Genomic DNA, 22,426 nt, shown 5'->3' with positions numbered 1-22,426 from the left:
CAGTGGGAACCAAGCCGATGCTCATCTACTTTGGATTCAACGGACTGAGCAGATAGCTATCTTGCATTTTTATTACTCTTTTACAGTGGTTGCTGGCGGTCCTGAAAGCAGCTTTAGTTTCAGTGCATCTAAAAATTATTAAAATATATAGCTATGGAAAAAGTGATTTCTGTGCGCGATGGCAACACCACATTCAGGTTGGTTTTTGCTGGAAGTTTTTGGATGGTATGAATCGGTCTATGCCTATGATTAACCATTCGGTCAGGTCTGATACTATAGATGACATCCTTTTTAAACGTGGAATGCAGAGGTAGATCATATATGACGGCACAGAAGCTATCCCAGTCAGCCATGAAGTATCAGTATACAGCACGGTGGTGAGGTACTTTTGAAGATTTATTACATTTCATTTTTATGTTAACTGCTACAACGGAGTGGTTGGAGGATCCCAGAGGAAATAGAACGGAGCATGAACATAGCTCAGGGGAAGTTGAGAGAAAAAGGTCTAGAAGGCTTGCGTACTGACCAGTAGTATCGGGAACATGGGTGGACTCAGGACAATCTGAGTGAGGTCATAGGCAATGGCAAAATCATGACAGAACCTCCCCTCATCATCTGTCTTATTTGAGTGGGTCAGCCATTCCACGTTATGGACATTGAAGTCAGCGCAAATGTGAATGTTAGCCGAAGGATGAACAAACAGGATGTGATCAATTTTCTCAGATATACTCTTAAAGATAGTAACTACGCTTTTGTGGCGGCAATCTCTATTGCCGCCACAAAAGCGTAGTTACTATCTTTAAGAGTATATCTGAGAAAATATAAATGCAGTGGTGTAAGCAAGTGCAACCCAGAAGCACATATAACGTAAATTAGGGCCTCTCTGGAGATGTCCCTACCACACGGAAAGCCATCTTTGATGTAGGCACATATTCCATGCCCATGGCGATTTCCTGAAGTTAATTACTGGTAACTAGCTGACCGGAACATGCTCAGGACTGTGTAGCAAAATATTACTACTTATGTAAAAACAAATAAAGAGTTTACCCTGCTCCACTTCGCTATTGATCACTTTTGTATTCACCTCGTTAAACGTCATTAATTACACTTCACCTATGTGTGTGTTTGTATGTATGTGTGTGTGTGTGCATATATATACATACATACATGTCTGTATACATATGTATGAATATATGTATGTGTGCATGTATGTTTATTATTTATTTTATCTTTATAAAGAGATAAATTGATGCAATATTACATACTTACGTGATGGGTCATATTTCAATGTGGTATGTTAATACCCTTTCTATTGTTTTCAACAAGTCTAAACAAGTACAAGCTACGGCTTTGGTCAGAGGCTAGATGTTTCGATTGAAACCAAATTCGTCGATCAGTAGGAATAAATATCATTACAGACATTCTGTTTTATTTATCAACACTGGAAAACGACGCCTAGGTAAGTATAATTCAATTCATTACAGCAAGAAACCTTTTATGCTAATGTATGAAAATAGTAAAGCAATCTTCCTTCTACTATTAATATACACACATATATATATTAGTCTTGGGACGATTAATCGGAATAGGGGATCGGAAAAATCGAAATTTTTGGTATCAGAGTCCGTATCGGAATCGAATGAATTCGTGCCTATTTTTGATGCCAAAACAAAACGATTTTTAAAATTGTTTTATTGCTTGTTTTTGTTTAAATAATTGTTTTCCATTGTTGGTACCAACGATAAATGTAAGTATTTGTGGATTTTAAATTAACAGTAAAATTAAATCTATAAATCATCCCCAATCTTCACAATTGTATTTTTGAATTAACGAAAATGAATGCACATATTACATGAGTAATTCGAAAATATTAACAAAACAACGATAACTTAAGAGCTGTATACATAAATAGATAAACATTTGAAATGAATCGAAATCGGAAATCGTATCAGAATCTGTAATTTATAAAAGAATCGGTAATTTTATCGGAATCGGGAAAAATATTGCATCGTCCCATCACTAATATCTTTTTTTTTTAAATATATACATTTTGTAAATTTAAAAAAAATTCAAAGCTCAATGAATGCCTTTTTGTTGGGGTCCAGAGCATATATAGAGTAGTATAATAATTTTCCATGTTCCAAATACCAAATTTTTTAGTTGGACTATATATATATATATATATATATATATATATATATATATATATATATATATATATATATATATATATATATATGCATATATATACATATATGCATATGTATATATGCATATATATACATATATATATATATATATACATATATATTTGTATATATATATATACATATATATATACATATATATTTGTATATATATATACATATATATACATATATATTTGTATATATATATATATATATATATATATATATATATATATATATATATATATATATATATACCATAATGTCAAGAAGTCCATACTGTTAAGAAGTCCAATAATACCAGAGAGATTAACAAAACAAATTAATTACAGCGATACGTAATTAATTTGTTTTTGCTATTTATTTCGCACATTAACATACCTCTCTATCACCCTCTTTTTACCTTTATTATACTATTTTTTTTTATAGTATAATTTCAATTTTTAAACTATGTTCATACTATTACCTCCATGAATTAACTATTTTACTTAATGTTCTTTTAAATGAAATATAATACTTTTCTTAGGCTGAATATGCTTTATAGAAATTTTTTTATTGAAAATACATCTGGTTCCAAATGCTCTTTTCCGTGAAATGTGTTACGAAGAACAGCGTTCATGAAACCATTTGCGGAGATCACCGACGGGGACGCCGCTCCATTAATGTATAAAATAACAGATGAATTTGTGCGGTTTGCTGATCTTAACAACTTATTATTTTACTCCAGTTTGTTTTACATGCACGAAGAATGCGTATTTAACTTTAACTTCAATAAAATTATGTTCATAATTTTTTAGTGCTTTCTTTTGATTTTATCGAACAAATCTTATTGTTTTCCGAAGTGATTAAAAAACGCTGTTTTAATTGGGGAGATCCCTAGAGATGGAAAATTGAATTTTCCTTCTGTTTTACTCAAATATCTCCCAATGATAACATTTTAATATTTTGTATGCCAACAACATTATTACAACCTCAGTAAATTTTGTAATGACACATTCAATTAAGACTTTGAAATACATTTACTAAAATAATGCATTTATAAAAGCACCCGATAGTTATAATTCCTTCTTTTGTTTATATATATATATATATATATATATATATATATATATATAGAGAGAGAGAGAGAGAGAGAGAGAGAGAGAGAGAGAGAGAGAGAGAGAGAGAGAGTAAGAGAGAGAGACAGAGGGAGAGACAGAGGGAGAGAGAGAGAAAGTTATGAAAATATATATGGCAATTAAGCTACACAGAATATTCCGCATTTCATTTTTGCAAGAATTCGTCAGCCTGACGAATTCTCACGAGAATGAAACGTACAATATTCTGAGTAGCTTAATTGCCATATATATTTTCATAACTTACTGCCTAGCTCTACCTATGTATTGAGCAATGTGGAAGTAAATACTGAAAATTTACGCATAAAATTATATTTTCGTATATTAATTTATGTAATTAAATGAAGTAATCATATATATATATATATATATATATATATATATATATATATATATATATGTGTGTATATATATATGTGTGCGTGTGCATATATATACACACATATACATATATACATACGTAAAATTAATCAGAAGTATAAAATTTACCTCAGTATCCTCGGTTCTATAAGACGCTCCTGTATTTATTAAGTCACTAGTGCTCCTATCTTTAATACATGTCTGATCATATCCTATAGTGACCGAAATTTCAATATTGATTGATTTTGTAAACAATTGTTTAAGTGTGAGAATGTGTAATTGAGCCAATAATTCATCTAATAATGATTACGCATAACAAAAGCCTTCTTATATATTTTAGTTCATTGAACTAATTTCTGTGTGTTTCTCTATCTTTCTTTGTCTTATATGTTTCTCTTCGTTAATGTATACAAATTTCGTATTGATTATTATAGAGCCGTTTAAGCTATTGTGAGACTGATGAAAAAATGTTAAAAATGAACGGACCGTATCTTTATGCATGTGTACAAGAGCACTTAAAGTCGACTTACGCATGTTAAATTCTATTTTGTTCAATTTTGACCTTTTAGCAGCTATTTTATTGGCTTATATATATATATATATATATATATATATATATATATATATATATATATATATACTCGGGTTTTTTTATTCAAAAGTAATGGACTAATGAATTCAACGAGGTTGTTAGATAGTGCTCAATAAAAAGAGCTGATAATACTTGTTTATTGTTATATAAACATGGTCACATCCTGCTGCTACAAATAGCCACTTGTTTCAATCAAACAACAGATATCATCAGGCAGCGACTTGACTATTCAAAAGTTCAATGAATAATCATTGAACTTTTGAATAGTCAAGTCGCTGCCTGATGATATCTGTTGTTTGATTGAAACAAGTGGCTATTTGTAGCAGCAGGATGTGACCATGTTTATATAACAATAAACAAGTATATATATATATATATATATATATATATATATATATATATATATATATATAAAACAACGAAAACAGAAAGCTCTCTCTTGGTCAGGCCATCCTTGGCTTCGAGGAACTTGTTTCCCCGTCCAAACATTAACTTTCCTGCCTTATTGCGCTGTAGTCTTAATCTCATTCACAATCTATATGCTTTGACATGATCTATCACCCTCTTCGATCTCATCCACCAGTACATCATCGATGTAAGAGCAGGTACCTCTCCTCACCGCATTATCTTTGACAAACACAGTCTTAAGAACTGCTGTCATGATTTTCAGTGCAGAATTCAGTCCAAATCCCAGTCTGGTCACCCAATAAGCTTGACTTTTATACACTACTATTTGATACCGTCATAGCTTTTTGTCTACATGGATTTGGAAATAGGCCGACTTTAGGTCCACGATTTTAGTTGCCCGTTCCATTCTTCTCCAGCCCCTCATGACTTCTTCACACACGTCGATTTCATCTTTTGTGTAACAAGCTACATACTTGTTTAACTTCCGGAAATCCAACACTGGTATAACTTTCTTCTTAATAGGTTGGACCACAGCAATGAGTGGCAAAAATCCTTCGATATTCCCTGACCACAAAATCAGTATACCTTCATCTAACCATTCTGAAACTGCGAACCTATATCTCCTGTCAGCGTGCTTTTGTATCAGTTAATCTGATGTGTCAACACAGGTGGTTCTGTGGTTCATCCTCACTATATCGTCTATTTATCACCATCAAAGTAGGCCCAAAAGTCCTCATCCTCAATCAGATATGGCCTGCGTTTTGACGGTTAGGTGATATTGCTCCTGGTTGCCCTCCTTGTCATTCTTGGTGCACTCTGATCGCCAAACTTCACCTGGACTTTAGCAATGGTAGCTTCTTCCACATCCAGGCCCAGTACCACGTCAATTTCTGCAATAAGCCTATTCAGCACAATTACTTTTAGTCGCAGAGGCATATTCCCCATCACGATCTCAGCATCGGCCTCTCTACAACATTTCACTTCTCTCGCATTTACTACTCTACTGTTACTGCTTCCATTCCAAGAGTTGGCGACATTTGTAGTAAGAAGCGTTGTTGTACATCCGATATCGGCAAAGGCTCTAGCCCTCTTCCCGTTTATAGTGACTACTATCTGTGATAACAAGCTCTCATACCTTTCCAGTATAAAAGGGGTGACTACTGGTGCAATAGCACCCCTTTACTCGTTTCCCGGAAGCGAAGATCAATTCCTACTAATGTGCCCCACTTGGCCACACCAAAAACAGATCATTGTCTGGTCGCGGCTCCCTAAAGTCTCTCATCAGGTGTGGTCCTTGACATATGAAACATTTACCGCTAAATCTACGACTTTATTTCGTTAATGTTCGTTCCTCTCTGCTTTGATTTGTGCCGCAGAAGCTGCGACTGCCCCTAGTTGACCGGGATGTTTTGCCAGCACTCTGGCATGCCTCAAAATCTCCTCCACCTCCATGGTTTCAATTTCAGTAAGTTGTTGCAGTTCCATAGAGATGCGGTCAGGAAAACCACTTACGAAAGCCAGTTTAACAGTCTTCTCAAGGCTGCATGCCGCATATCGAGCCAATTCCGCTAGCCGTCTTATTTCTGTAGCATATACATCCACCGACTCTCCAGTCCAGGTCACTTTTCTGAGCTTATTATAAGCCTTAAACGCGTTCTCTGAAAATGCGGTCTTTAATCGGTTCTTAATATTCGCAGCAATGGTCTATCTGTCTTTCCCAATTCTAGATAGACCTTCCAAATACACTGTGATCAATGTGGCTATGTTTTTAATCTTCTGAAGCTTTGCTACCAACTTTCACTTGTTAAGCCACGCGACCACATTGCCTTCTCCAGTAAACGGCCTCAGGATGTCGCTGCTTAACCTTATTCGTTCGCCCATTTTCGTCGTTGCGCTGAAATGTCTTGCAGTTAAATATGTTGGTATTATTAGAAAGTTAAGTTCAAAGAAAGAATTCATAACTGATGTTCTCACAATTCACGGTATAAAACCTCAGCCCACATCTATCAGAACTTACTTCTGCCAAAGAGACAAACTCTCTCTCTCTCTCTCTCACACACACACACACACACACACACGCACCCCTTCTCACGCTTACACATAGGCGTTTTATATACACTATATAAGCTTTTTATATACACTATATAAACTTTTAAAAATGCGTTAAATAAATATGTACACTTTTTATATATATAGACATTGAACAATCTAGCCTTCCCATACACACACATATGTTTGTCTTTCCCGATATGGGTAGGATTCAAACACTGTTTTTCTTCTCATTTTCGTATGGTCTATGATCTTTTTCTTTTCTTGCATTTTTCCTTTTAATATCCTGAAGATGTCCTCTGAAATAGGGACGAAACGTTGATTATTCCATAATTTCATTCAGTTGTTTCTTTTTTCAAAACAATATATATATATATATATATATATATATATTTATATATATATATATATATATATATATATATATATATATATATATATATACCTTTTAAAAGAAGCAAAATTATCCAGACAAGTAAATTTAATACAACGGCGGCTTTCCAACACTGTTACTATCATTAATAAAAACAATAACAAGATTAACTCTCTATATATATGTGTGTGTGTATAATATATATATATATATATATATATATATGCATATATATATATGTACATATATATATATATATCAATCTATCTGTTTATCTACACATGTATATGTATGTATATGTATTTATATATATATATATATACATATCTATATATATGTATGAATACGTGTGTATATATAAATATTTATTTCTATATATGCATATATATCTATATATACATATCTATCTATGTATGTTCTTATGTATTTTTGTGTATATGTATATTCATATCTATCTACTTATCTCTTTCTTTCTCTCTCTGACTCTCTCTCTCTCTCTCTCTCTCTCTGTATATATATATATATGTGTGTGTGTGTGTGTGTGTGTGTGTATACTGACGCATTGTTTGATCTTTACACTTTTCGCATGTATAAGATAGTAGTGTTCAATGTTCGTAGTAAACATGGCACAATAGTAAAAGTGCATACAAAAAGCACCAGACCATCAAAACAAATGCATATTTTATGAAAATAGAGTAATGTGATATCGATATTCAATTCATTCTCTTTCAAACACGCTTGTGGACGCTATCGCTTTTTACATGTATATATCTCTTACTATTGATGATTTTTGTCTGTCAGTTTAAAGTTGAAACTCTTCTATTACATTTATTAATATGCTATTGTACAATATTTCAATACACAAATCAGGGAAGGTAACAATTATTATAGTATTTGATCTATTATTATAAGACCGCACTCTAGGAGATTACTTCCTCGTTTGAAAGTGTCGTATAGTGTAACATATATTCGTTCGTTATGATGCCATCGTCTCAGGACTAATCTGTGTAGTGGTGGGGTTTTTCTGATTTTCAGGTTTGTCGAGGGTATTTACGTCGAGGGTATTTACGTCGAGGGTGTACAAGGGCTTGTAGTTTGTCAGAGCATCCACTATTAAAATACTTGTAGAACGGACAGAGGGATGCAAAATTTCGTCAGTGATACAGAGACTGGAGCTTAGTTGACAGTTCAGGATCTACCAGGTTGGCGACTCTCTTTTGAACCCTGTCCAGGAGCGAGAAACTAGTAGAGGGTGCACCATCCCAAATGTGACAAACATACACTGTCTGGATACTTCTATGTTCAATAAACAATACAATTATTTTTTCCAACACAAAAGATATTTTTAGAATCCACAACGTAAGGGGCACATCGTCTTTACAATTTACACTCATTTTTCCCCCCTCTGTTTTCTTTGAACATATTAAAAAAACGTAATTCTTTATTTTCTGGTAGGCATTCCGATGCATGCTTTTATTAAAACATCGGCGGTATTTATTTTAAATCTATACCGAGGTAACTGACACCTGGTAGACAAGGCAAGGCTCAAGTTAATTCTTTAGATGTTAAATTATAACATTTCACATAGACCAACGAAAGATCAGGTCAGCCAATTTTACGTTCTTATGGGCTTCCTGAATTCAGCTGAGATGACACAATTTGGTAGGTCTCTACATTCTATATAACCTAACAAAGAACGTTTAAGTAGAGACTATTGGAATCTATAGAGACGATAACTCATAGTTGTAAATTATTCCAACGGCTTAAAATGTGGAAACATAAATGTAATCCTCAAAGAATTGATAAGAATTAAATTTAAAGCAAAAATCGTTTCAAACATTAAGTACAGTTAACTTCTTAGATGTAACCCTAGACTTAAAAAGAAAAATATATGAACCATCAGAAAAGGATACAGTTAACCCAATTTATGTAGATCCACTTTCCAATAACCCTAACTCTATAGTACATATCCATAAATCAATCACCAAAAGAATTAGCGACAACTCTTCTAACCTGAACATTTTAACTCACACAAAACTTTGAATAGCAAAGCCTTGAAGAAAACTGGATATGAAAACACACAACGAGAATATTTCAACATACATCCTGTATGAACAAAACCCAAAATAGTAGAAAAAACTATTATATGTTTTACTCCCTTTCAATTATACCAATTATAAGGCTACAATTCCCGCCTAATAATATATTACATAATTTTTAAGAACACAGTAAAATTGAGTTATAGCTGTAGCCACAATCTAGAAAAATAAATAACACAATATAAAATATTTTAAACAATATATACGGATCAAACATAAATAGTTTAACTAAATCATGTAAATGCTTGAATAAAAGAGATTGTCCACTTCATGGGAATTATTGAATAAACTCTGTAGTTTGTAAAGCCACAATTTCAACAAAAAAGCATCCAAATATCAATAAATTTTATATTGGTATGGGTGATAACATTTCAATGTAAGGTTCTTCGGTCATAAATGTTCCTTCGAGAATCAATAACGTTAATAGAGACCGGACTCAAGAGCGTCGGCCAGGACAGCGATAGTGGGTCGAGGTGCGCCAGGAATCACGCCAAAGAAGTTGAAAATGGTGACGCAGAATTTCTGAGAATAGGTATCAGCGGGACTGACCGATATTTCAGATAATCAACAAAAAAGGCAGGGAGGAATTTTCTGACCTTATCCGACCCAATAAAAGAAAGACAGCCAGACAGCGAGAGAAGAAGCGACTGCGGAAGGAAAGCGGACACATTATATCTCTGCCATTTTGCAAACACACCACCACCCTGTCGCCCCTTCTTTCTGTCAGTGTTGTCACTGGAAAATAAACATTGTTTTTCTACTCATTCCTTATTTGTTATTTAAAAGTACAAGAGACTTTTTTGTGTTTACGTCTGATTGTGGAGGCACGCATAATTGTACGGATTCAAACAACCCTCGACTAGCGGGCCGCCTAGTCTGATGAATAACACAACAAAACTAGTCTGGAAATAGTGTCGTAGTAAAGCAACTTAATAACTATCAATTAGAAATGAACCTTGTATAAAAGAAAGAAAAGAAAGTACTTTTGTGCAAATTAAAACTTACATATTCTCACAGCTGAAACCCGCGGGAAAAATGATGTTGTAGTCATGAACTAAAGACAGGACATGTGAAACATAAAACGTTACATGGTTTCATGTTTAATCATGTCTTGTATTACTTTTAATACGGAATTGGATCATTCTAACATTTTAATAACAAATTTAAAATAGAAAAGACTTATCGAACAAAATGTTTTCAACGGCAAAATAAACGCGGTGAATTAACTTTTTCTTTAAATAAAACAGCCTATCCTGCCTTGACAGAGTACAAAATAGACTTCGTGCCTTAGTGGGGGATGCCCTTTTCTCTGCCCTGCAACCTCTCTCCCACAGAAGAGACGTTGCGAGTCTATCCTTGTTTTATCGTTATTTCCATGGCAGGTGCTCGTCTGAACTCCAATCTCTGGTCCCCCCTCGCCAATCTTTCACGAAAAACACCCGTCTAGCTGAATCCACTGTGAAAAATTTCCCCCACTCTATATCTGTGCCTAAATCAAAACGCAGATTCCATGAACAAAGCTTCTTTCTTAGAACTGCACGCCAGTGAAACTCTGTTCCGTCTGCCTGCTTCCCACCGGACTACAACTTGGATGTGTTCAAGTCCAACGTTAACAAATTCCTAATGAACCGCCCCTTAAGTAAACACTTCATCAAATCTCCACACTAACGTAATGTACTTGCAATAACCCTTATCCCTGAGTGGCTTCCGGGCCTTGATAAGTGGTGATCACTGTGTAAAAAAAAAAGAATATAAAACTGCTGAAAATAAACGATTATGTATTTTAAACCGGTTTCCTTTCCTACGTTAACAAAATAAGTGCTTTTTGCATGAAAATACAAAAAGACGGTTTATTTTAGGACAACTGTTAGGCGTAAGGTTGAGTAACCTGGGCTATATTAAATATAATCTATAATACAATATCATATTGCTCTAAAATCTCTACTTATATATAAAAGGAACTGTGTGTGTATGTCTGTGTATGAGTTCGATCACTATAAACTCTGATACAACGAGATCAGCTTTTAACATTTCATACAAATGTAATTTATGTGTCTGGCAGTGTTCTTAGATAGGTTTTGTATCGGGATGGCTCCGATAAATATCGAAAATCGATTATCGAAAAAATCTGATTAAAGAAAAAAGTCTGATTTTAACCAAAGTTAACACCCATATATAGCCTAACATCACAATTGCAGTTGAAAAGTTTTATCACCGCACAAGCAGAATGGCATAGCGTATTAAATCAACAGTACGTTCTTTGATAGTACAAGAGCGTGTTCTAAATTAGCGTTTCTTTTTATACACATTTGAACCACATTTGAACCACGATACTAGACGTTTGCATTTTAAACTTTCATTGAAGACATTACATAAAATCATATAAAATAAAATCAACAGTAGGTTTTTAATAACGCAATGTAGACTACAATATATTGTTGATTAAGTCATTGCGGGGAGGCATGTGAAACTTTCTCCCGGTGCAATCGGTTTCATCGGAAAATGGGCGATTTCACCGATTTCAATGACAATAAAAGTATTCGAAGCGTAGAACATTCGATGGTCCTTATTCAACCCTTGATAACTTTGGGTCTCCCTACTAGTATAGAATACTACCATGTTAATGTAACAAAGAAAAACATGTTTTTTAAATAAATCTCCGTTGTCATAAGATTTCGGTGTAGTGTACAACCCGTTCCACGACAATAAGTGGATGGAAAAAAAAATAAAGAAAACGAATAAGATTAGTTTAATTTGTTTTTCAATTATTAAACTGATGATTAATTTGTATTAAATATTTTCATTTCAGGTTCGACTATGGAAATTGTGAAGTGTCAACCTATCTTGAAATTAATCTTTATTCTACTGCAATGTCCATTCTACATGACAGCAGACTGTTCTCGAAAGCAATACGAAGTCCTCCCACCTGGATATAACATTTTTATGCAAACGGGTGTTGAGCCGTTTTATCCACCGAGGAACGCGACGGATCGAGCCACATGTTTTAAATTTTGTGCACTCAAGACCTTCTGCCATATTTGGACATTTGACAATGGAAATTGTCATGTTTTCCACTCCATGAAAGACAAACTGAGAGTGGAAAAATTAGATATTCCATCATCAACGACTTACTATGAAACAGAACAAGGTGAATTGATTTCAATAATTATCATTGTATGCAGTACAAGCAGTACGTGTGTCCTATTTTTGGATTGTCACGCGTTGGCATGTAATATATACAACAATTATCCGTACATTTATAGTATTTTGTTTATCTACTGAATGTAGCCTACACAATGATGTTTCTGTTAATGCATGCGACTTATTTTAATATATATATATATATATATATATATATATATATATATATATATATATATATATATAACTACTTCATTTACTCACATAAAATTAATATACGAAAGTATAGATTTATGCGTAAACTTTAAGTATTTACTTCAAAAGTGCTCAATACGTAGGTAGAGTTAGTTATTTATTAATAAAATATATATGGCGATTAAGCTACACTGAATATTATGCGCATAAGCCTGACGAATCCTAGAGTGGATGAAACGCCGAATATTCAGTGTAGTTAATCGCTATATATATTTTATAAATTACTATATCTATATATGTGTATATATATATATATATATATATATATATATATATATATATATAATTATAGAAGCGCTGTGGCGCTAGTAATTACATCAGTAAAATGTGGCAGTTAAAAATAACATAACAGGAGAACTTATATATTTTTATATTGGCACGTGTTGGTGTGTAGTATATGCATTTTTGGTACTGTTATAGTATGTAGCTTATCTTTAGAATGTAGCCTACAAAATTATGTTTCTATTAACGTATGTAGCATATCTTATATATATATATATATATATATATATATTAAGTTTGTTTTTGAAATGTCGTTACTTTCAATGTATACCGTTTTCGTTTAACGGGTTTAGATTGTTATTTTAAACCCATTCACCGTTAATTTTGAGTTAAGCTCAATGTGTTTATGCACTATATATATATATATATATATATATATATATATATATATATGACAAAAAATCTATATTCCAAATTACAAGGTTTTGACCATTTTACCGTTTATTCCACAATTCTTGACAGCACCTGTTTCGTAGCACAAAATCTATATATATTAATTAATGAATTTATTTCGCCTTGAACTCATCATAAGAAAAAGCACCTATCAATTTTAAAAGAAAATTGAAGCAAATGTGAATAATTATAAATCCATTTTTGATGACGTAATCAAAGAAAAAAAGGTAATTGCAATTTCACTTACAATTTTCAAATGTTGGAATCATGCTCATATGCTTTTATTTTCTTTTAAAATAACATCGCCACGAACATGAAGCATGTGCTTATATTAGGAATAGTTTTTCTTGCGGCAGAGAATTTCCAAATAAGATCTTGAACTACTTTTTATGTTCTTCTGAGTAACACTTTCTCATAGCACCGCTTTCTTATTTGCCATATACCGTCCTCATAAGAATAGAGTCACTATCTTTGAGAGTATCGCGGAGAAAATTGATCAAATCCTGTCTGTCCATCACTCTTTCAACACTCACGCACTCACGTCTGCGGAGATTTCAACGTTGAATAGCTGGTCAAATAAAACAAGACGGATTATGAAAAGAGGCTCTGTCAAGATTTCTCCCTTGTCTATGATCTAACACAGATTGTGAACGAACTCACTCGCTTCCCGATGTTGATCGACAATTTTCAAGCATTCTAGATCGTTTTCTGACCACCTGCTCTGAACCCTGTTCAAAAAAGATATGTCCTCTATAGCATTCAACATAGATTAGCTAACTGTTGGTATAAACAGTTGTGTACCTTAAAATTTTTTACCTTAAATCAAATAGCCAACTATGGTACATCTCTTAATGTGCCGTTGAAATTGCATACAGAAAGCAGTATTTTAATTGCTTTAAATGAACCAGATGTCTAGAAACTAAAACCTTCTATAGGACTGCCAGCAAACACTGCAAAAAAGTTATAGAAAACGTGAGAGTCTTTTGTCCTAACTTCCAAGTCTAATGTAGTTAAGCAGACGCTAAGTTCCCACGAGTTTTGGCGCATAACAAAATGTTTTGGAACATATGCATATCTTCAATCTCACACATCATCAACGGACCTGATGTGATTTTTTCATTATCCAACAACGCCAAACTCTTTGCTAAGGAGTTCGCATCAAACTCCAACCTGTGTAATAATGGCCGTCTATCCCGCCCCCCCCCCCGAATTTACTCACAGGACTAGAAATACTCTGCGCAACATCCATATATCTGTCTGCGATGTTTCCAGATATCAAGAACCTGCTTCCCGACTGATTATAGCATCAAATCTGATGTGAATAAGTTCCTGTTGAACCGGTACCTTAAATAATGTAGCTCTGCCAAAGTTCAGCCATTACTGATCACGTTGTCTCACCATCTACCTGATACTTAACTTATATTTTAGAGTTGCTTCAGGGTCTTGATAAGCGGTGATCCCCAAGTAAAATACAAACATCGAATGCTAATACAAATCATACATCAGGGGCGCCATTAAACCACACGTTTTAAAACTAATAGTTCCCAACTTAGCAAGGCCACTACTACTCGAGGATATGAGTTAGTAAGATTTTCACTTGAATGATAAAATAGTTCTATAAAAGCATTGAGAACTATGATTGATTAATTCAGAGGGCGACTCGACAGATATTTATTGATATTTAACTTGAAGACCTCATTTTAGTCTCTAGGGAAATATTTCCTTGATAAAGTGATGGGAGGTTCGTAGAAGGAAACTTTATTTAAAGAAGTTCGGTTTGATTTTAAATACACAGAGGAAGAAAGGGGAGTTTTTGCAGTGTTAGTAGTAAGAGAAGTTCTTTCGCAGAAGTTTATACAGCATTATGGAATTAGAGATTGAATAGTCGAGCACAACATGGCGGAAAGACTAGCAAAGTTTCTTATGTTAGACAGGAGCTGTAAAGACAAGGAGAGATTAACCTTCAATATTCAGAGGTTGAAATTATTGTTTTTATAGAAATCGCTCCAGACAAGGCATGAAGTCACTTGATGTAAGAAGAAAAAATAGTACTTCAAGTCAAAAACTTGTTAACTATAAGTGTACTCATTTAAGTACGAACCAGGATAATGTAATGGATTTTGAGCAAAATTAAAATAAGGGGTCTAGACAAAAATGTTTGCACTATTATATCTTAATTAATATTCGCAATAGGACACTTAATCCATCAAACAGAAGAGCTTTCCGCGACTTAAAAGTGGCGAAAAACTCTTTTGTTTGGTGGATTAAGTTTATCCGAACTAGGACGGATATTCATCTAGTTTAGTTATAAAAACGTAGGCATATAATTCTGATTCAAATTATACTTAAGATTAACCATCATGCAACGTATTTTAAATATTAAATGTATTTAGGAACAAATTATCTAGTCTTCAGGACGACTGGAAACAATGCCGAGATAAGCGAAGAGCACATATGGCACCTGAAATTTCCAAATAGTCACCCATTTTAGTACTGACCAGGTTCAACGTTGCTGGATCTCTCCTTATCACTGGAATCAAGCAGTGCCGATTCAGGAGACGCGTGGATGGTAATTGCACAACCCTTGCCTCACAATTACACGCACAGCTACTCTTACAGGGTTATCCATTGTCTTTCGAGACTGAACAGAGGCTTCTATATCTAGTCTTGTATCGTGGAAGCCTGGTATTTATCTAGCTACGAAAGTCAAATATGTCACCCGCATATATATTTTACTTTAAAAGCGCGATTGATCCACACATTTTTAGGGCGCATTTTGTTTCATTCTTTGCATATTTCATAATACAGTGATGCATATCACACGCTGATACTAATCCGTTTTGTACATTTTCAGATGATAAATGGTTAAAGGTATATTTTGTCAAGAGAGGAAGTGGCTTTCTTGTTGGCGATTCATTTTTAGGTGTTGGGACTTATGAGAATTGGGGACCAGAAAAATGCACAAGAATCCTTTGTCCGGATCTTTTCCGAAGTAATTTAATTGACAGTTGGAATAATCTACCAATAAAAGAAGTAAGTACTTTTATTATGAATTTAAAATTCAAAAGAATTCAAATGAATCAAATCAAATCCATTTTGCAAAACAACAGCAAAGTGCAACAAACCATGTAAAAGAACAGTTAGAAAATGTGTACATCTATTTATAGTCTGTCCAAGATCATTTTAAACCTCGATATACGTAGAAGGTATTGTAGCTATCTTCTCTAGTAGGTTGATCTACGGAGCAGACAAGATATTGTATTTTGTTCTGATAAGACAATCGTCTATGTATATGTTCCGACAAGGAGAATTCTTCAGCATAAGTTCTGCGATTTTTTTCTCTTTGCAGGTGATTATTTTTGTTTGTTCTTTTGTAACAATCGAACACACGTCGCTAATCTTATATTTTAGGGAGATTAATGACAAAACAAGGATAAATTTCGAAGTAATTTTTAAAAGTGCGGACATGTGACAACAAGCCAACTCATAAGGAAAATTAAGTTATAAATGTAACTACTCCTATGCGTACAGCGTTGATTTGAATAATTTCTTCTCCCGGAAGCCTTAAACGATATTTTTTTAGGCTGAGTTTGGTTTTATCGAAACTCAGACAGCTGATCTGGAGTGAATGCTTTCTCATGGAGATCCATCTGAGGACAGCTCGGAGGGGTCAACAAGTATCATTTTATTTGTTCAGCAAGACGGTTTGCGCTGTTTGCGGTTACCAAATTGGAAAGTAAATTTAGGAATTTCCCAATGTATTGATAGCACGTTTGTTGACCGAAGGGTAGTCAGAGGTTTAAGAACCTGCAATGTGCGGTACGTAAAGTTCGATGATGCGTTAATTTATTGAGTTTAGTTCTGGTTCCATATGAGGAGTTTGGGGATTGATTCGGCACACTGGAATACTAAGATTTGCGGTATAGAGATAACAGGGTGCCGTAATATAGTTACTGTAAAGTACGAAGAGGGATAGCCTAGGTTGCGTATTCTGAAGTGTTCTGGCTTGGGTGTTGGAAATGACCGCTCTTTTCTGATCAAGATCGATATCGTTTAGATTTTAGCTGTAGGGGGCGCTTCTGTGTAACTAGGTGAAAGCGGGTTTTCCTGATATCTGACTGTGAGTGTGGAGGTATCCAGAGCTTTCGAATCTGAGAAAGTTGATTTAAAAGAAAAGATACTTAGATAATAATGGGGGGTACTTGAGATAATATATGCAGGGGTTTCTGTTTTAACCCCCGTAGGATATTAAAATGTAAAAGAAATTATAAGATCGGGGATTGTGACACTGGAAAATGTGTATAGGTGTGATTTTTATCACGGGGTTGTTATCGGCGCCCATGGGAGAGAAGTCGGATTGCCGATGAGATGATGGGTTATTAAAAGGAAGCTGATTAGATATTTTGTGTTAGAGGCGAGATATGGACCCTTAATGTTAATGGCGAGGAATAACTATACGATGCAGCCAACATAGGTCGTGGTGATGTGACTCTCATACTGAGATTCCATTGAAAAAGTCTGAGAGGGTCAGCCTGAAAATAATGAGCATCCATCGAGAACTGACCGAAATAGTAAAAGGTTGAATGGAGTCTGGACTGCATAGTAGATTGACAGTTGTGGCTTGTACGATTATATAGTATTGAGAATCGGTTCTCATTATATTGTTTTAGATTAGAAAGTTACTAAGTGCAGGAAATCTGTTGCAAACACAGCTGCAGTTGTTTTGGGAAAAGTGTCATGGATTAAACTAGAGAGAAGGCACTGATGATGTCGTTGACTATCCTGATTAATACCTGACTAGATGAATTAAAGTTAAATAATAACCAATATTTAATAGCTTTCAAAGGAAAAAAAGTAAAAACATAAAAACAAAAATTAAATAAATAAATGAATAATTTTTTTTCACAAGGAGGTCCCCACTTATCAAGGCCCGGAAGCCACTCAGGGATAAGGGTTATTGCATGTAAAGTACGTTGTACGTTAGTGTTGAGATGTCATAAAGTGTCTACTTAAGGGGGCGGTTCTTCAGTAATTTGTTTATGTTGGATTTGAAGACATCCAAATAGTCAGGTGGGAAACAGGCAGACAGAACAGAGTTCCACTGGCGTGCTATTCTAAGAAAGAAGCTTTGTTCATGGAATCTACGTTTTGATTTAGGCACAGATAGAGAGTGGGGAATATTTTTGACAGTGGCTTCAGCTAGACGGGTGTTTTTCGTAAAGGATTGGCGAGGGAGGACCAGAGATTAGAGCTCAGACGAGCACTTGCCATGGAAATAACGGTAAAACAAAGACAACGTCTCTTCTGTGGGAGAGAGGTTGCAGGGAAGAGAAAAGGGCATCACCACTAAGCCACGAAGTCTATTTTGTACTCTGTCAAGGCAGGATAGGTTATTTTTAGCAGCTCCTGCCCAGATATGGCAGCAGTATTCCATCCTTGGACGTACTTGGCTTTTATATAGATAGAGAATTGCATCACTAGTGAGATATCTTCTGGAGCGGTAGAAGGATCTCACCATCTTTCCAGCGACCTTGGCAACAGACTTGATGTACGTGTTCCATTTCATATCAGGAGTAAAGGTCAAACCCAGAAGTTTGTCAAAACATTGAGCTTCTCCTAGGCGAGAGCCATCCATTTCAATTGATGCCAGATGGGGATCAGAGTGTTGATGTTGTAAAGATAGGAGTTTGGTTTTAGATGCATTAAAGGTAACCAGCCACGTCTTCCCCCACTGAACTACACGCTCGAGATCAGAGGAGAGAGAGTCAGAGAGAACTTTGTAATTTACAGCCTTTGATGTGTTGCCGTACATGACCGTGTCATCAGCATAGATGTCAACGAATGATTTAAGTATGTGTTTAGGGAGGTCATTGATGTAGATCAGGAAGAGAGTTGGGCCGAGGATTGACCCCTGAGGACTCCAGCATTAATACTGCAGGCCTCTGATTTTTGTCCATCGACCACTACTCTTATGAGCCTATTAGAGAGAAATGATTTAATGATTGAGAAAACATTTCCAGTTATACCGTAGCTGGAAATCTTGTAAAGTAGGCCTTTATGCCATACCGTCTCAAAGGCCTTTGATATGTCAAGTGCAATTGCCCTAGAAAGGTAGCCTTTGTCGAGAGTTTCGCTAATCCTATGAGATATAACCGTAAGCACATCTGCGGTAGATCTTGCAGAACGGAAAGCATATTATGTGTCACTAAGGAGGTTATATCTGCTGAGGTGGTTGACTATTTCTCTATTTAGTATGGATTCCAGCAACTTACTCATGACACACAGGAGACATAGGTATGTACTGAGAGGGAGAGGACTTATCACCTGAATTCTTAAATACAGGGCATACTGATGAGGTTTTCCAGGGTGTTGGAAAGCACTTCTCCTTAAGGCAGCGCTTAAACAGTTTTGTAAGTATGGGAGCAAGTTCAGGTTTAAGCTTTTTTAACACTATAATTGGGATGCCGTCAGGGCCAGTTGCTTTACTGGAATCAAGGTTCTTGATTAGCTTGGCGACCTCACACACAGATATTTGTATATTACCTAGCATGTTTTGTGTTATAGGAGGAAATATGGGGAGTTGATGGCCTTCGTCGCATAGGGTAGAATTAGCTGCAAAGTTCTTTGCAAATAGTTTGGCCTGGTCTGATGCTGACGAGATGACTTTTGGTCCATTGTTAATGTTTGGGATAGAACGCACACTTCTGTTCAGGATCCTATTTGTTATTTGCCAAAACTGGTGGGAACCAAGCCGCTGATCAGCAACTTTGGATTTAACAGACTGGGCATATAACTCTCTTGCATTTTTTATTACTCTTTTACAGTGGTTGCTGGCGTTCCTGAAAGCAGCTTTAGTCTCAGTGCATCTATTACTTTGGTAGTTATGGAAAAAGTGATTTCTGTGAACAATGTCAGCAGCACATTCTGAGGAAAACCATGGCTGGCTGTTAGGTTTTTGTTGGAAATTTTTAGATTGTATGAATCGGTCTATGTCTACAATTAACCATTCGGTTAGGTCTGAGACTATAGAGGACACCTCCTTTTTAAATATGGAATGCAGCGGTAGATCAGATATGAATGTACGGAAGCTATCCCAGTCAGCCATAGAGTATCGGTATACAGTACGGTGGAGGGGTACGTCTGGGAACTTCTTACATTTCATTTTTATCTTAACTGATACAACGGAGTGGTCGGAGGATCCTAGAGGAGAAAGAACAGTGCATGAACATAGCTCAGGGGAAGTTGAGAGAAAAAGGTATAGAAGGCTTGTAAACTGGAAGACTCTTAGATTTGCGGTGTGGAGATGACAGTGTACCGTAATTGAGAAAGTTGATATAATAGAACAGGTACTTAGATAATAATGGTGGGCACTTGAGATATTATATGCAGGGATTTCTGTTTTAACCCCCGTAGGATCTTCAAGTGTGAAAGAAATTATAAGATAGGGGACCCTACCATTGGAAAATGTATATGGGTGTGATTTGTACCATGAGGTGTTGTCGGCGCCCATGGGAGAGAAGTCGGATTGCATATCAGATGATGGGCTATTAAAAAGAAGCTGATTAGATATTTTGTGTTAGAGGCGAGATGTGGGTCCTGTTGGCTGTATCGTACAGCGATTCCTCTCCATTACGCGAGGAATGTCTGTACGATACAGCCAACATAGGTCGTGGTGATGTGACTCTCATACTGAGATTCCATTGAAAAAGTCTGAGAGGGTCAGCCTGGAAATAATGAGCATCGATCGAGAACTGACCAAAATAGTAAAATGTTTGAATGGAGTGTAACCTTTTCTTTTGCCTGTAAGGTGCGAAAAAATCCTGAGGGGAAAGGGAAGAGGATTGTATAATATGGGTTGCGTAGATAGATTGGCAGTTGTGGCTAGTACGAATACATAGAATTGAGAATCGGTTCTCATTATATTGTTTTAGATTAGAAAGTTACAAAGTGCAAGAAATCTGTCGCAAACACAGCTGCAGTTGTTTTGGGGAAAAGTGTCATGGATTAAACTAAAGAGAAGGCACGAAGGCATTGATGATGTCGTTGAATCACAGTATCAGGTGCGGGAGAACTAGATTGGCGAGAGTTGTGACGAGATAGAAGGTTTGTTCTGGGTAACTGAGAGATTGGATCGGTCTCTAGATCTCAGATAGGATGGGTCAGATTAGTTCTCGTGAAGGTGACAAGAAGTACCTTTCGGTTGAGATAATAGAAAGATAAAGATCCCACTCTTCCTCTAAGGTAGCGAGAATCGGTGACGTGGATTCAACCGTGATATAATCCATGATACTGAATAAATCTTACTTTGTCCATTAAAAATGTAGAGACTTCGTCAATTATTCTGTGTTGAGAAAAGGTTTCCTGAAGCGAGGAACGGCGGACTCAAGCGTCCTAAGCTATGGCCACGCACACTAGAACGAGATAAAAAGGTGGGTTCGATTTTATTATAATGAACACACTATTCGGTTCAAATAAGTTCTTACTCATGTGAGAACATTTTTATAGACCCTGGAATGGTTGATTTGCATGAACTGTGGACATTGAAGAAAGTTCGTAAGAAGATATCATCGCCTTTATGAAGCGAACAAAATAAGAAACAGCTATAACACTACGAACAGGTGTTAATTTACACGTTCTTCTTCTTCTTCGTCTTCTTCTTCTTCTTCTTCTTATTATTATTATTATTATTATTATTATTATTATTATTATTATTATCTGTCTCTTGTTTTTATTTTACAGTAAAACAAATACATCTGATAAGCGGCAAAGTAAAGCATTTACTATCCTGCTTAACACCTGACTAGATGAATTAAAGTTAAATAATAATCAATATTTAATAGCTTTCAAGAGAGAAAAAAGTAAAAACATAAAGACAAAAAGAAAAAAAATTAAATAAATAAATGAATAAATTAAAATAAATACAAAAACTAAATAAAATAAATAAATTAATTAAGAAACTGACCAGGAGTAAGTGACAAGAAATAAGATCTCATAGAATCATGAAATATAATAAAAAATGATATGGGCAACCTATGTACAGGCACCTGGTAAAAATTCTTAAGATATTATTTTTAAAATGTCTTATAAATAATTGTTTAGCTTTGCGCATATTGATTAATCATTACTAGTAGGACCTATGTTAATTCCACAGGGAACTCTTTCATATGTAA

General features: G+C 35.1%; 1 protein-coding gene across 1 annotated transcript in view; it reads left to right on the top strand.

Annotated features, from left to right (window-relative positions):
* The first annotated feature begins 1,338 nt into the window (after positions 1–1,338).
* Positions 1,339–22,426, top strand: part of LOC145290283 (uncharacterized) — a 42,680-nt gene continuing 21,592 nt past the window's right edge. The window contains exons 1-3 of the mRNA XM_080136473.1: positions 1,339–1,459; positions 11,995–12,333; positions 16,111–16,289. Of these exons, the coding sequence (XP_079992599.1) occupies positions 1,366–1,459; positions 11,995–12,333; positions 16,111–16,289 (612 nt within the window). The 5' untranslated portion in view covers positions 1,339–1,365. The remainder of the gene's footprint in view (positions 1,460–11,994; positions 12,334–16,110; positions 16,290–22,426) is intronic.

This window comes from Euprymna scolopes, chromosome 2, assembly GCF_053919585.1.
Source record: "Euprymna scolopes isolate OS-2025 chromosome 2, ASM5391958v1, whole genome shotgun sequence".
NCBI classification, from domain to species: domain Eukaryota; kingdom Metazoa; phylum Mollusca; class Cephalopoda; order Sepiida; family Sepiolidae; genus Euprymna; species Euprymna scolopes.
This window is presented reverse-complemented; position numbering and strand designations above follow the sequence as displayed.